General features: G+C 38.8%; 1 protein-coding gene across 3 annotated transcripts in view; it reads left to right on the top strand.

The window, feature by feature from the left end:
- Positions 1-17600, top strand: part of trappc9 (trafficking protein particle complex subunit 9) — a 212126-nt gene that overhangs the window by 135722 nt on the left and 58804 nt on the right. For all 3 annotated transcript variants that reach the window (XM_044171437.1, XM_044171439.1, XM_044171438.1), the window contains one exon: positions 5282-5372. In XM_044171437.1, coding sequence (XP_044027372.1) covers positions 5282-5372 — 91 coding nt within the window. The remainder of the gene's footprint in view (positions 1-5281; positions 5373-17600) is intronic.

Here is a 17600-nt window from a genome sequence, read left to right as displayed (position 1 = left end):
TCCTGTAGCTGCTCAGTAGACAGTGAAACAGCCACTGTGATTTTTCTGGGCTGTAGCGACAAGAAAAAGAAACATTTAGGAAATGTACAGCCCTAAATAATGTACAGCCATAATGGAAAATTTAACCAAAAATGAAGAGTGTGACATTTTAGTCTTCAACCTTCATCAGAGGGACATTTTCTTGTTCACAACCGTAACATTCATATACAAGTCATTTGGATGAAATATCTCAAACACAAGTTATGTTAAGTCACTTACTGTATTCATTGAGTGTCAATGGACCAACACCAAAATTATCACATGATGTTATCAAGTTAAGTCTCGATGCTATCGTTTCCAGCACAGGAAGACATTTCTGTGTGTGTACAGAGTGACTCATCTGTCTAAAATCTTTGGAATAGCACCATGTAAATTCTGCTTCGGGGTGGATTTTTCCTTTACAACACGAAGAACTAGAGAAATAAAAGATTTGATTACAGTGCATGTCACACTCTGGAGCAGTCACTTGGCCTTGAGCAAAGTAACAGTCACTTTAATTTGTAATTTATGAGTTTCCTACAATATTATTCCTGTTTTGTTGATGGTGTTCAGTTATAGCGATTCACTCGTATGGAAAGGCTTTGCCATTTACAGTACAGGCACTGAGAAAAATAGAAGAAATAAAGGAGAGAATGTGTTAGGCATGTCTTCCCCTTGAGGAGGTCATTGCCAAGTTCATGAATCCTCCCTGTGTGTTGAATTTCATTTATGTCTCAATAGGCGACTGTGGCTTAGTGGTAGAGCGGGTCATCCACCAGTCGGAAGGTTGCTTCCCCGAGCCCACATGTCGAAGTGTCCTTGGGCAAGACACGAAACCCCAAATTACTCCCGAGGGCTGTGCCTTCGGTGTGTGAGTGTGTGTGAATGATTTACTTTCCTTGAACTGATGGCCCCTGCCATCAGTGTATGAATGTGTGTGAATGGGGTGAATGTGATATGTAGTTGAAGCGCTTTGAGTAGTCGGAAGACAAGAAAGGCGCTATATAAGTACAGTCCCTTTACCATTTACCAATAGCTCTCTTAACCGGCACTAATATCCACTTTAGTTATTATTGTAACTTCTGTAAAGCTGTCTTAGCCAGCATAGTACATCCAGATTACAGTTTGTCCAAGATATTGCGGCCAGCCAGAAGCGACATCTTGTTACTTAAAGTATAGATTGACTTCAGTGGACACCAGTGCAGTTTAGGACTTGTTTTAAAATTGTACAGATCCCCTTCAAGGCATCGTGCTCAGCTGTACTCCTTAGGCAGCACTATTTGTGTCATTCCTCAACGTAAACTTGGTTCTAAGGGTCTTCCCTTAAGACAAGACTCCCAGGCTCTGGAACCACCTGCCCACTGTTAATTTTTTTTTACCACAAGCCATTTGACTGAAAAGTTGCTAATATAGCTCACAAGCAAGCACCAAATAGTTTTAATTAATCACTAAAAAATAGCAAAAAGCTTAAAGCCATTCTGTCAGCCCGAAGCAGCAATGTACCAATTCTCAAAGCAACCCTTTGGAGGCATTTATATTTCAAATAGCTGTAGAAAACGGTGAATTAATGTGAGCATTGACTCGTCCATTTTCTTTTGCCAGGAAGATCTGAGGTGCATGACATAAATTATTCCGGGTAACGAACAGTAAAGTGAACTCTGAATGATTGTTGACAGTAAATTTAGTGGGTCCACAAGCATGTTGATCAATCACACATTGGCAGAATTTCTATTTTTGCTCAGCTCTGTAGGAATCTAAGGGAATGGACCTTTAAGATGTGTTGCTCGTTGGCCACAAATATATAACAAATATATGTATATGATACATTTCACCCCTTATTGGAGTACTTACTTAATCTTAGAATATAATCCTGTTTCACACAACTGCAGATAAATGAATCCAATGGTGGTTACCAAGTTCATTCCCATCAAATGTACATTATGCTGTTCACATGACCTATTATCCAACCCATGTTCAAATGTGTCCATTTATAACCCCAGTAAGGGCTGAAAGACATGGCTGTGGAAAAAGACATCAAGGCAACCTTACTTAGCCTGCTGCCACTGTGACCCATACCTGGATAAGTGCCAGAAAACAAATGGATGCATTGATGGAAGAAGCCTTTTAATCGTGCGCCATTTATGACCCCTTGTTTCCAATGTAGCTGCACTCATACTGTACTCATAAGGTAGATGTTCCTAGTCCCTGAATTGGTTAAGTGAGACCAATATACCTTTTATCTGCAATTTCTGTGAAACCTAAGGTTGATTGGGGTTGTTTCCTTCATCTGTAACACAGTATGTGATTCCAACAACTTTAAGTCACAGTACAGTTGCTAGAGGCTCTTTGAGGCTGTACCTGGTCACAGTTGTGCTTTGAGCTAAATGCTAACATCAGCAAGCTATCATGCTTACAGTGACAATGGTAACATGTTTAGCAGGTAATGTTTACCAGCTTCACCATCTTAATTTAGCGTCTTATCATTGGACAAACTGAAATTTTGAGCTGAAGATGGTGGTAGATGAAAAGTCAGGGGATCACTGAAGTCATTAGAATTTATCTTCTAGGGACCTTGAATATCTGGTGCACAGCAGTCGATCCAAAAGTTGTCAAGACATTTCACTAGCCACCCTGCCACCCTAATATATAGTGTGTATAAATATTTTGTGTTAACATATCTATCCTACAAGAAACACTCATACAATGTTAGAATGTGGCTAATATTTTAACCTGCTATTAAATGTTAGGATGCAATTGTGAAACATTTTTGTGCAAAAGAACCCTTCTACAAGAGTGTGCTGACAGTCATAACAGAGTTTGTAGGTGAAATGTACTGTGTGTGTCCTTTACTGGTAGAATCATACTATTTATTATATTCAGGGCTACTCTACAATCAAACAACAGCTACTCTTAGTGCAGTGGGATCAGTAGATACTATGAACATCCCCATACTATGTAACATGTCCGTTTCAAAGCAGACTTGTATGCGGGTCCACTGAGGATTGCAGCAGAAAGTCAGATGCTCAGGCTACTGATCATCCTGCTACTGTAACATCCAGGCTGTACCGATGAAGACATACTGTAGCTGCGAGGTGCTCCTGTTACCCAACAGTTCCACTGAAGCCTTGAAGTAGAAATTCTACATGTTCATGCTTAAAGTGATCAAAGCCACAACACTGTCATTTGCTGCCTTCAAATGGGGTCGTGTTTACCGTGTTCACCAGAAGCGTCCATATGATACGCCACTGTTCATTTAAATAAGATGCAGGTGCATGTTGTGACATGTGATTCATTATGAGTCAGACTTTGAGTTTGGAAACAATCCAGCAGGCACAGTAGAAGCACCTTTCAGCACAGTTTGTTTTGTCTGTAGATGCCTTCTCTCTCTCTCTCTGCATGCATACTGTACTCTCCCTCAAAGGTTAATAGACAGGTTTTGGTGCTCTAGGCACTGCTCGTCTCACCCATTATTCCAAATGTCAGCTGTGTAAATGATCAGCGGTGTGCTTATCGTCACATATTACCTAGGTAATTGCTCTCTGACAGCCATATTTGTTTTGATGCAGCATTCATACCTGTACATCGATAGCCTACCCTGCGATCTGTTTAATGCTATCGTTATAGTCGGGTTACACAAACATGCTATTCATGTACCTTTGACATCTAAATTAATGCGTTGCACAATTAAGAAGCAGTTAATTTGTAGGGAGTTCTTTCTTTCCCCCTTTTGCATGTTGTGCAGCTGTAAATTGGGAAAATCAATGCCACTTTATGCAAGTTTGAATTTGTAGTAACTGACTATTCTTTCACATGCTTTTATGACTGATTTGGTGGTATTTCTTCTTTAACTTTGCTGTTTTTGATGTTTGCGTAATATGAGGAGCATGCATCCACACATTTAGTATATACTACTTAAGCAGCTTTCTAACAATTTCTCCCTCTCATACAAAGTCAATTTAATCTTCTGGTTTAAGAGTGTAAGCAGCTAGTTCTATGAATAACACTAGGAGGTAAGCGACTGTGTACTGCGATGCAGACTTAATTGACTTGGCTGTAAGAAAGCAGGAATGTTTCCTCACAGCTGATGTTCAATGATTGACTTGAATTTTAATCTAAATGTAATAGTTCAGATGAAAATAAAATTATTTCCGTTAATAATTCTGGATTCAGTATATCATCAGAATCTTCTCTATAAACCTTACACACTGTCAGGGACAAAAAGTACACTAGATAACTACAGTATAGGTCCATTAATATTGTCTCTGCTGCAAAGCTAATTATCCGTTAAGGGTCTGCTGAAAAGGGACTTGTCGGTGCTTAAAGTCTCAGAGGATGTGGGTTAGGGTTCAAATATCAGATAAGATATGCTCATTCCCCCATGGTTGCCTGTACAGTTTACATGGTCTTAATGATAACTAGAATGTGCGTTTTCTAAAGACAATGCAGTGTGATTGCTGAAACGCATTGCTTGAGAAAGTGTACCAGAAGGAGCAGCATCATAGGCAATAATTATAGGTCCAGACAGTGCACTGTCTCATTGTGTAACCCTACCCTGTAGGAATCTTGATGTCATCTTTGACTCCAAACAACAAATGTGAAGCTCATGGTGTCAGAGGATCCCCAGAGTAATTAGGATTTATCATCATGGCACCATAAATGTCTGTACAAGATGGTGTGCCGATCCTTTCAGTAGATGTTGCGATAGTTCACAGGACAAGTGAAAAGTTTGACCTGCTGTTGGCGCTAGATGAAAAGTCATGGGATCACCAAAGCAATTAAGATTCATCCTCTGGGAACCATGAATGTCTGTACATCAATCCATCAAATAGCTGATATTTCAGTCTGCACCAAAGTGGTGGACCGACCGACCGCCAGACCAACATTGCCATGCCTAGAGCAGTGCCGCAAGCAAAAAAATGTCTATCCTGTTTACAACTAATTCAAGATTCTTAAATTTTATGTTGTTTGGATTTGTCTTATTGTAAAGCATTTGTAGCTGTGTTTTTGAAATGGGATATATAAAGAAAGTTTATTATTACATCATTTCTTTCGCTACCTCTAATGTTGTCCCGCTCAATTCCTGTCTGTGGACAGCAGTGTGTTAGGTTTGTTGTAGTTTTATCCTTTTACAATCCCAATGTACAGTATGATTATTTTACTAGAGTTGCAAGTAACTATTGTATATGTGTAAACAGCAGAGTTTCTCATGTTCAATGTTCAGTGAACCAAGCCTCTCCAAGCTGTTGTCCTTAACTGTACCCACCCTTCCCTGCGGCGCTGTGGAGAGGCCAGTGTGGAGGGAGTCCTCAACCAGCTGGTCCTGGAGCACCTGCAGCTTGCTCCTTTGCAGTGGGGTGAGTCTCTGTGTGTGTGTGTGTGTGTGTGTGTGTGTGTGTGTGTGTACCTGCGTGTGTCTGCATGTGTGTGAGATTATGAGTTACAGTTTCACAAATTTGTTAACTTGAAATCCTTCTTTAATCAAAATGTGCAACATGTCATATTTTTTCCCGTGCAGTATGAAGTAAATGACATGAGAGTTTTAATTGTTGTGTTTTATAGATTTTATTTAATTTTCCATTTTATAAATTAGACCTCCCGTTATGTTTTCTATGAAAATGTTTGTCAGTTATCTATGTGGTAACATAGCCATCTTTTTACCAGTTAGTGCATAAATCTCCAGAACTGGTTTCAAGCCATGTTTTTTATTTGCATTCATAATGGGCTACAGGCTATTTTGGAGCAGTGTAGACAGCAGCTTGGGAAATGTGTGAATCACCGGGGACACAGAATTTGTAGGAGCGCTCTTCGGTCGCACCATCTGTGATCATCCTCTGAAATCACTTTTGATTTACTGCGGATGTTTGTTTTCTGAGATTCCCGGTCTCTCTTTGGGCACTGCCAGCATTTTGATTAGTCAACTGGGGCTGTCCAAAAGAGAAAGCAATCTGCAAAATGAAGCGACACAGCAGATCAAGCATGGAAATGTAAGAATCTGTTGAGACAGAAAAAGCGGGGAATTAAGGCAAATACTTCACTAGATTCACTGTTCTTCAGATATTTTGGCATTTGACATGCACCTCCTCCTGTCAGGAAACATTCCCAAGAGTAAAGCTGTTGTGAAGATGTTTGAGATATACCTATCTCTGGACTGATATTCTACATTATTTGTGTAATCTCAGTGCAGACAATTGCAGTGGTTGTTATTTCCTCATGTCTTCATTTCTGTACTTGCAGTTCTAGTCCAGGCCATTGCAAGCCTTGCTGATTACGAGCCAGATAATTTTCCTCAGCCCATTAGGGCGCTTTTATCAGGGTTTCCAAGACTATCACAGGCTCAATTACGGGTATAGTTCAAACATTTCCCCTGTGTCTAAAATCGTTTGTCCAATTGGATGCTTTTAATGCTGTTGTGTCTCTGTAAGCCTCACACTTACACAAGACAGAACTGTAGATCACATACTGTAGATGAATATAACTTGTTTGTTAAAAATTTTTATGGCCAAAGCTTTGTGTTCTGTTGGAGTTTCTTATTTGTTTTTTTCAGTTTTCATGCTGGCGATTGAGACCATACAATGGTACTCTTGTTTATTTCCTTTTAACAACATAGTATAAGATGCCAGAAAATACTACTTTTAAAACTGCTAGATTTTTAACTATTGCTGTTTCAGTCGACCCCAATCTATTGCTTTTCCCACCTCTTTCAGCTCTTTCAAGGTTTTACCTTTTTTATTAGAAAGTAGAAGCTGTTTAAATCTTTTGCAGATCTCATGATGATGATATCTGATGTCAACAATCCTCATCTTGATACACTTGATCATTTCTCTCCCATTAGTTTGTAAAAACTATTTAAACTCCTCCAGGAGTTGATAGATTCTATGTCAAAAAATCTTCAATTAAAGTCTTAAATAAAAATACATCCCTGTTAGTTGCCCAAAGCACGTTACTGAACAAGCACTGCCACATCTCTGTTGTTTCAGTCTCATCAATATAGAATCATTACAAAATTTCAATCTGTCTTTAATTTTAAAAACAGAGATGCAGTTATGTCTATATTTAAATTGCATCCTATATATCATTGTAAAGTCTTGTCGTCATCATAAAACTTAAGAGGTTCCAGAAAGTGATTTCATAAATAAATTTCATAAGAAATGACAAACAAATGTGGAATTCTTTATAGTTTATTGCATTGCTGATGTGTAAAGGCAGCAATAGATTTGTGCTATTTGGGAAATAAACTGTTATAACAACATAAAAACCTTTTTTAGCAAATGTAAATTGGGTCGTATACAGTATGACAGCACCATTGCATTTTCCATCAACAATGATGAGGAGAATAAAGGATTTCTGTCACAATATTTTGAGTAGCTCCATTTATCTGGACGGCCACTTGTTGAAATTTAAGAGAAAATCTAAGTTTAGTTTGTTTAGTCTGTTTGTTTACATTGATATGAAAAAATCGTGCATACACACACATACACTATAAACTGTGTATTTTTCCACATTTTAAAGGGTTCCTGATAATTGATAGTACTCTAGTATTCTAAATATTTTAATGAATGATCCAATTGGCACCTTCAAATCTCATTAAAGTTGCTTTAAGGTCTAGTGAAAGTGGCTGGTCTCGGGTTTGATGGCACTGGATAGAATTTGAATGGGTTAAAAGAAAACCTTGTTCAAAAACACACAAAAAAAAAGAAATATGAAATCTGAGAAACAGACATCTATAAATTTAAAGCATTTTTAAAGGGGTTAAAAAGTCTCACTGTCACTCTCAGACTTACACTTCAATTTCCTTTGATTTAAAATGTTGAGTGAGCACATTTTGAAAAACAGTAAGTTAATAGCACTACAACATTTACAAAAGCTCAGCAGTGTGAGTATTTATTTGTAGATGCTGTGCCTCAGGCCGGAGTTATAAGGGAGAGACTCTGACATCTTTGCCTGAGCTCAGCCAATTGTGTGGCATGAGAAGCTTGATGCCTCTTCATGATTTGCTACCATATAAATCTATGAATATTTGATGATGTTCCAGTACATGGAGAACATGGAAAGTGCCAGAATGGCTGTGTGTTTGTTTACAAGCTCATTATTATTGTTGAATGGGGAGCAAACGGAAGCCATTAGAAAATGATTCTACCTCTGGGCAGAATCAGCCCCACAGTCACATCAGCGGAGCATCAATAATGTAAGCTTATATATAATGAAATCCACTACATTATTGCAAATGAATAATGCAAGTTTTTTTATTAATTAGTGACGCATCCTTTTGTTTCTGCTGAATTTGAATTTTGGGGTTCAGAGGATGGCTGTAATTCACTGAGTGGGCTAGAATATAAAGTGGATTACTTTTATGTTAATGTGGTAAGCTTGTTACCAAAAAACAAAAACAAAGAAAACAATTGGACCCAAATTTTACTCTAAACAAACCTTGATGAGAGGACTGGTTTTTCTTTTTCCGTTCTTTTGTTTATGCCGTCTAGAGAGCATATCTCTTCTAGTACTTATTTTCCTTAAGTATATGGACAGCTTGAACATTATTTGCTGCCGGTGTTTGATTTCACAACATTAATATCTTTGACTGTGCGTGCGCAATATACTAGGCACATCTGCAGCATTATCAATTTATGGACAGGTTTTATAGACCAGGAAAAAACGTGTAAATAACAGCAATTATGCCTTATTGGATTGATATGTACCTGTTTGCCTGAGTTTGAGTACTAATTCTGAAAGGTTTCTACTGAGATTCTGTGCTTTTCGTAGTCATTTCATTTTCTGCTCCAGCAGTCTATCTGGAAGCCGTTCTGTCATTCTGTCACAGATCCTGAATAAGAAGTCCACTAAACTCTATACTTTAGCCGTGGATTTCATAGTGCTGTTGTAAAGGGTAGAGGGTTTTACAAACAGTCTAAATGTCAGCAGAGCAGCCTTGGAGATTCTCAACTATTGTTTTTCAGAAGGTTACTGGTTGACTGGTTTAATTATCTGTGACAAAATTGCATTGTGCTCCCGAAAACTATAAGGGGTCCTTGTCATCCTTAAAATTGGAGAACTCAGAGGAAAGAAGTTTGACGGAGGTTACGGGATGGAACACACTAAATTAGGATGTAGATATCAGCTCTTGTTTTTCCACGGGAAATATTCCACCCAGCACATACCAAACCAAACTTTCCCTTACCCTCTCACTTATACAGTATACAGTAGACAATACGTTGTTTAAATAAGACAGCAGGTTTACTGAATTCGGTGTTACCAACACACATAAAAAACATTGAAGTGAATTGCAGTGAATTAAGGCAGTGTTTCCCAATGAATTTTGTCATGTAAATTATTATAAATCCAGGGTGCGTAGTACAAAACAGACTCTGGGGACAGTGAAAAACTTTTCAGTTCCAGAAGTATTGCTATTTGCACTTTCAAACGTCCATATCAGTGTAACCCTGTGGCTGGAGGATTCCGACCTCCCTCCACAGCGGTTATAATGCCAGAACAGGTGGTATCATTTGGTTTTTTGTAGCCTGGATTTATGTAAATAGCCCCCATTGATTATAGCTCCTCAGCTGTCAATTTGATTAAAGCCAAAGTGGTGCACCTCGTGATAGGAGTCGCTGTGTCAACTTAATGGAGTGTTGCAAAATAAACAGTCACCTGGCCAATCAGACGGTGCTCTCTGAGGAGTTGACACCATAATAGCAGGTTATGATACTGTGCTAAAGGAGAGCACGAGGTCTGCATCAGACAGGAAGTGCCCTGACATTTTTAAGATAAGATTAAACGGGGTGAAATTTTTTATGATCTCCTTGGGAGGAATTGGGTTCTTGTACTAAACAGTAAATTTGACTGTGAGTCATATAATATATTGGAACACATGAATTATTAAGTAACATGCCAGCAGTAGAATATATATATATATATATTTAGAGACAAATTAAAGAAGACTCTATTATTTACATAAAAAAAATTACCAAGAGTCAGAAATATATGCAATATTTACATAAATGTTCAACTTCACTGACACATGTTATACTAATGATGAATGTTTTAAAATAATATTAGGTGATTAATAAGAAATAACAAGTACTCGTAATGACCTGCATTAATTAGAAGCCATATTTAAGCAACTGTGGACAGGATTTGATTTTCAGTATTGTCTCCCTGTTGAGTGCTGTAACCAAGCAGTGAGATGGAAAACAGCAAGCCTGAATGTGGACTTTGCACCCATTCCCCACCCTCCCCCTCTCCCACCATCAGTCTCCCACCATCTCAATGGAATACAAATTCACCCATGAATGGAAAGACAAATGTTTAGCCTAGGAGAGAGATGGAAAGAGAAGGGTGGGGGCCTTGCTGTAAAAGGCAGAGAGATAATTTAATAAGACAGCTCTTCTGAACTGGCACACACTGTCGCATTTTCCCCCTACCCTGCATACACACAGATGGACATTTGGAGCAATCACAGGTGGTGGCTTTTCAACACACACAGGGGACGCCCCATGGAATAATATGCCTTTAAGCTTTTGTCAGGTGCCCAATTGCCACGAGTGCTGCAGGTTTGACAAATGGTGCTGCCAAACAGCGCAGACCCACCTAGCACTGAAGTCCTGTTGTGGTGATGATGATTAGAACTGCTGACCTGAGAGGGAGGGTGGGAATGAATACATGCATGGCTGAAATGGAAGAGAAGTGTTCTGACTGCACCTGTATCTGGTAATATGTCACATTTGGGAGCATACATCAACTCCAGACACAGCAGTGATAGGGCCTATGGGAGATGGTAGTAAGCCTTCCTAAAGCCAAACTTACTGTAGGATGGCATCAGTCCAGTCTGCTACCAAGCTCAGAGGAAGGCAAACTCATCCATCGGTGCACACCGATGTTTTATTTTAGATATGCTTAGACAGTGCTATATTTTGAGCCCTGCGATACTCGCGGCCTGTGCAGGGTGTACCCCACCTTTTGATCAGTGTCAGCTGGGATAAGCTCAAGCCCCCCAAGACCCTGCGAAGGATAAGAGAGTTTAGATAATTGGTGGGTGTATGGAAGTTGGCAAAATGTTCATGTTTTGCTTATAACATGCATTTAGTTACCAATTTTCTAGCATTAGCAAAAAGTATACAGGTAGCTTATTAATAGTTGGTGTTCTGACGTGGAGACAAAAAGGAGAAATGTAGCATAAATAATAAACATTTATCCAAAAATATTACTGAACATTATTTAGAAGACCCAAATAGTCTTATATATATTAATATGTTTAGGGCTACAACTAATCATTTTCATTACTTCTACTGATTATTCATTTGATTAACTTATCAAAGTCCGTTTACAGGTTTCCTCAACCTTAACCATACCATAGTTGCCATGTGTAGATATTGTAGAAAGCGAGGATTTAAAAAACGCTGACCTGGTGTTTTGCAGAATCGTCCAATATCAATGTCCTTGTCTGGTGAGAGGGTTGGGAGGAGGCACAAGTTCATTGTGCGGGTTCTTTTGGACAGCACCAAGACACACTTCTTGGGCGGAACTTTAGAGAAAACACCACATTTCAGCCTGACCAGGACCAGGCTAGTCTGTGAGGATACATTTCAGTGGTAGCTTAGGTCAAGCTTAATTAAACCTGCTTTGTGAAATCTTGTGAACACAATCTTATATACTGAAAAAGCTTGGCTTGACTTATATTGTAATCTTGATTTTGAAATATCTCCTCAGGACATACTCTTAACATGGTTTTCATATGTTGTTTAGTGAAGGCCTTAGTTACTGAGGCCTCAGGGAGCAGGGAAACTATTGATAAAAGATCTGACCTAAAGCCTTGTATGTTTCCATGCCCTCCAGTACACAAACACACACATTACCAACCCACACCCTGCCTCATCACCAACCTATTGGAGTGCAGATTTGCTTAAATTTGTGGCGGGTGCTGCCCGTTTAGCTGACTGATGGGCACTAGGAGGAGCACTGGGTAGGCAGAGGCTGATTTATCTGCTTGTTTTTCAGCTCTGTCGCCCAGGCTCTGTCAGTCAGCCATCCTAAAGGTTTCCAATTTAAGGCAGTAGAAAGCCAAAGAGAGATGGGAGAACGACACACACCTTTTCGGGAGTCTCACTCTGTCTCCAGGGCCAGTGCCTGTGATTTACAGAGGCAGTGCTCACTCAGATGGGCTAAGATGGGTGTGTGGACTGAGACAAAGATACTCAACAGGTGATAAGTGCGTAACGATGCTAATTAACCCATTATGAATGTGAGTAATGATTTCTACACCATGCGCCATGTGCCATGCAGGATTATCATAACACAGGACTACTTAACAAAGCGTTAATACATTTTTTTTTACCACATTAGGGGAGCAAGCATGAAAGGATAATTTGTTCTACTTTGGCTGGAATCACCAGTCTTATCCTATCACCCTGGTAGCTTTAATGTGGAAATGAGAGCATAAAGTACAGCAGCCCACTCTATGATTGCCTATCTAGCCTCTTTTTCCCTCTCTGGCCCTGTGTGAATCTAGAGTTAGCACATTTAACAGGCTTGGAGCGTCTGTTTATGGGGCATTTATCATGGCTACAGAACAATCCGGGCTGTCAGTGCGTCAACCTGGGTGAGCTGTGGAAATAAATCAAAACTCCTCCGGCCTGCCACAGATAGGCCACCACACACTCTCCCATTCATTTATACTGGTGGGATGGGGAAAATAAGAAAAGAAAGGAAACTCGAGTAAAGAGAAGTAGATGCAGTTACAGAAAATGCACAAATTAAATCTTCAGGCTTTGTTTTATGTTGTGTATGTCAGAAATGAGTATGAACTAATGTACCATATACTTCTCTGTGCTGCCTAATATTATATATATGATTCTACACATATAATAACTTCTCTTTGTGTTTTACTTTGTGGTTTAAGCATCCATTTAGTTACCTTATTCATCCTAAAAATCAGTGCTTTTTTCACCATTTTCTAAATGTATTTTCATCTTAAACCTGTTTCTCCCTCTCTGCTTTTTATCAAATAAAACCACCTCCTTCATTGATTTCTTTAGAGGAAACAAGAGTATCCCCAAAGGCTGCCTTCTCATCCCTGAAAGACAGATTACCTGACATTTCTAAATGCAACCAAGTCCAGCCTCAGGTTTCATTGTGAGAATGTCTCGAGCCCCTTGCCACACTATTACAAGTGCTACTAAAAGAGGGAATATTGTGACACAGCTGTTTCACCTGCTGGAGTACAGAAAACTGAGCATTGCTGTGTTATTACATGTAGCTCTGCACCGTCAATCCTCAACTGTGGGAAACACAAACAGATCAGTAGTGGACGTGTTCTTGATGTGTTTTAGCCATGTGCTCTGATACCACAGTGGAAGCCTATTATGATTTGAAGGAGTACCTTCAGTGAAAGACTCATCCCCCCAAAATGCACCACAGTGCGCCACAGGAAGTCATTCCTGCCTGTGGCCATCAAACTCTTTAACTCCTCCCTCTAAGTGTCAGTCTGTGTGACCCTAGGTCACTAAACTGGACATTGATCATTAACATCACTGTAATACTTGAAATAATTGTGGAATATTCTCTGCTTAATACTCCGGTGCAATATACTCTGTTTTCAGTTTATTTATTGATATTTATTCATACTTCTATTACTGCTGTGCAATATCAGCTGTCTCATAATCACCTTAATAAGCGACACTTAACTTGACAGTACTCATTATTGCACTATTACTTATTACTTATATTATTACATTGTATTATTATACCATACATACTTATCAACCTCTAAATCCACTTTGGTACTTACACTTATTTTAGCTTTTATACCTACATCCACTTGTACTTAATTTATCTTACCTGTATTATAGTGTATTGACGTGATAGTGAGCAGCTGTAACGAAAGAGTTTCCCCTCGGGGATCAATAGAGTATTTCTGATTCTGAATTTAATTGCTAATAAATCCCAGTTTCATTAAGTATGTCAGTGAAGTTTAAAGAAAGATGTGGGAAGGGCTTGTTCAGATTTCTAATCAAGAGTTTATGAAAAGGCTATAATGTGTTATACACCTATAGGGAAAAGCGTACAATTTATATTATACTTGATGTCTATGTCTACATTTTGACCTTTCTAGTGGATTTAAGAAATCCAATAATGATCTGAGAGCTTGAAAACAGTAATACAACATTAAATACTGAGGTTTCTAGTTTGTCAGTGGTAGCCTTAAACATTATTTACAGCGCAAAAAATTGTCATACAACATTGTATCAGTAAATGTGGTGGTAAACAAAAAAGGTGGGGCTCATTAAATATAATGAGCTGCGTGGGTTGTCAATGCACTAGCCACATAAGCTATTAATATCATGAACCTCTTCATTCAACCACTTCATCTGTGCATGGCTTCATCTTTTTGTTCTTTTTGCTCACAAACTCAAACCGACTTGTTAAATTATACAGTTCATGTGTAGTGTTTGTTTTACTCCTATTGACACCGTGACCCCCAAAACCGCAGCACATATTGAACCCTGACCATTACCTGACCATCCCTTGCTGCTGATTAGCAGGTTGTATTCGCCATCTTAGTTTAGTGTGTTAGCATGCTAAAATTTGCTAATTAGCACTAAATACAAAGTACATCTGAGGCTGATGGGAATGTCATAAGTATTGCAGGTATTTAGTAAGAAATCAAAGTAATGTACAAGTTTGAATTTTGACCTGATGATGGTACTAGATAAAAAAAGTCAGAGGGTCACCAAAGTAATTACAAATAGTCCTGTGGTGTACATTAATGTCTGTACCACATTTCATGGCATTCCATACATTATTTGTTGAGACATTTCACTAAAAAACAAAAACTATTTAGAAGACCCAAATAGTAAAGGTAAAGTCAGGGGATCACCAAAGTCAGTGGGCTTCATCCTCTGGGGACCATGAATGTCTATACCAAAATTCATGGCATTCCATCCAATAGATGATGACATATTTTAATCTGGACCAAAGTGGTGGACCCACCGACAATACCATTCCTATAACTAGCATAGCTAAAAACTATTAAGTTCTGTAGGGAACAGTGACTTTAAATTGACCTTAACATATTTTGAAGTCACTAGCTTTGTCAGGAGAAGGTATAAGCACACTGTACATGCTCAAAGGTCAGAGGCAGGGCAAGTTTATTTGTATAGCACATTTCAACAACAATGCAGTTCAAAGTGCTTTACATAAAACATAAAAGCAACATAGAACAATATAAAAAGACATTTAAATACAGATTTAAAATAGAAAGATTTGAATAGAAAATAAAAAGATAAAACAGGAGAGTAAAAGTTACAGTGCAGTGTATCAAATGAATCATTTTTGACTCTGGGGACAGAAAGCAGACCTGTCCCAGATGACTTGAGAGGTCTGGATGGTTCATAACGTAGCAGAAGATCAGAAATGTACATTGGCCCTAAACCTTTCAGTGCTTTAAAAAACCACAGTAGTATTTTGAAATCAATTATTTGACAGAGGAAACCAGTGTAAAGACCTCAGAAGTGGAGTGATGTGATCCACTTTCTTGGTCTTAGTGAGGATGTGAGCAGCAGCTTTCTGAATCAGCTGCAGCTGTCTGATTTTTTTTACTTTTTTAGGGAGAACTGTAAAGACTGTTAAGACGTAACAGTAGACAAGTCTACTAAAGATAAATGCACGTTTTTCCAAATCCTGCTGAGACATAAGTCCTTTAATCCTGGATATATTCTTTAGGTGGTAGTAGGCCGACTTTGTAATTGTCTTAATGTGTCTGTTGAAATTCAGATCTGAGTCCATGACTACACCAAGATTTCTGGCTTGGTTTATGGTTTTAAAATAACTGATTGAAGCTGAGCGCTGATTTTTAATCGTTCCTATTTGGCTCCAAAAACAATTACTTCAGTTTTATCTTTGTTTAAATGAAGAAAATCTGGTACATCCAATCATTGATTTGTTCAGTGCACTTACTCAGCGCTTGTATTGGACCATTGTCCCCTGGTGACATTGTTATATAAATTTGTGTGTCGTCTGTATAATTATGGTAACATATTTTGTTGTTTTCCATGTAGATGTTAAACAGAAGATGCCCCAGAATGGAGCCTTGTGGAACTCCACATGTAATTTTTGTCCGCTCAGATGTGTAATTACCTATAGACACAAAGAAGTCCCTGTCCTTTAAGTAGGATTCATACCAGTTTAATACTGTGCCAGAAAGTCCCACCCAGTTTTCCAGTCACTCTAGTAATATGTTGTGGTCGACCGTGTCGAATGCAGCTCTGAGATCCAATAATACGAAGACTGAAATTCTGCCACTGTCTGTGTTTAAGTGGATGTTATTGAAGACTTTAACAAGAGCAGTCTCAGTGCTGTGGTGTGCTCGAAAACCTGACTGGAAGACATCAAAACACTTGTTTAATACCAAGAAGTTGTTCAGCTGTTGAAAAAGAGCTTTTTCAATGATTTTACTTTTTGATATGGGCTTATAATTATTCATTAGTGACGCATCTATTTACAGCAGATTGTTCTTTTTGAAGAGTGGCTTGATGACTGCAGTTTTCAGGGCCTGTGGAAAGACACCTGAGAAAAGAGACATACTGACATTTTTTTAAAAGCCTGTTGGCAGAATATCAAGGCAGCAGGAGGAGGATTTCAGATGTTTTATAATGTCCTCCAAGTTTTTATGCAGAGGTCAAAGATTTAGGTCTTTGGTAGAACATTGCAATACTTTTTTTAAATTCTGTAACAACCACCAAGGAATATCTTGCGTTTGTGGCCTTGCTGTAATAGGTACTGGCCAATTGACAATTTTTAGCCATCTCAGCCACGAAATCTACTCTTGTAGAATAGCTTATATCAACTAACATTACTGCTAAAATAAACTTAACAAAGTTAACTGTGGTCAAGGTACATCATCAACAAAGGAAAAAGTCCTTTTACATAGAAATACAAATATTTAACAAATATATTCTGTGAAATCCTTATCCTTATCATCCACTACTGAAATAAAATCTTTTAAAACTAGCAGTCTCACACACATTTGAATTGTGGAATAATATGAAATGGAAAAACCAATCCAACATAACTTCAGTGAAACCTCATGGCAGTTTGAGCAGTGATTTACAGTAGAAGCCATCAGCTGGCCCGTAAAAAGGTAGTTAAAGGTAACTACTGACGGCATTTCAGGGCAGGAACACTTTGGCCTGGTCCTCTGTGACGTAGTTATCATGTTGAATCCAGGATTTGCCACTTTGGGTGGGAGCCAGTCCACAAGTATTTGCTTGCCTGGACATCTGCAGAGCCTGCCAGTCTTTTGACGATGGTGGGATATGACATAGCCCCTCAGAGGGAGAAGTCACTCCACTGCACTCATCTGTCACCATTGATCCTCCTCAATGATGCTCTAGTGCCACAGACTCATAATCAGACCTTTTCCCGCATGAGCAGCTCTTTGTGCTGTTCGTAGACTGTTTTTTACAGTTTGTAGATGCCATCAAATCTGTCTATGTCGCTCACAATGAAATCGAGGAAGTGAAGAATAGAAAGTTCTCTGTCTGTTTCTTCATTTGTCCATCCATCATGTGGAATACACAAGTTGTTGATGA

The sequence above is a fragment of the Siniperca chuatsi genome, linkage group LG17 (genome assembly GCF_020085105.1).
Source record: "Siniperca chuatsi isolate FFG_IHB_CAS linkage group LG17, ASM2008510v1, whole genome shotgun sequence".
NCBI classification, from domain to species: Eukaryota; Metazoa; Chordata; class Actinopteri; order Centrarchiformes; family Sinipercidae; genus Siniperca; species Siniperca chuatsi.
This window is presented reverse-complemented; position numbering and strand designations above follow the sequence as displayed.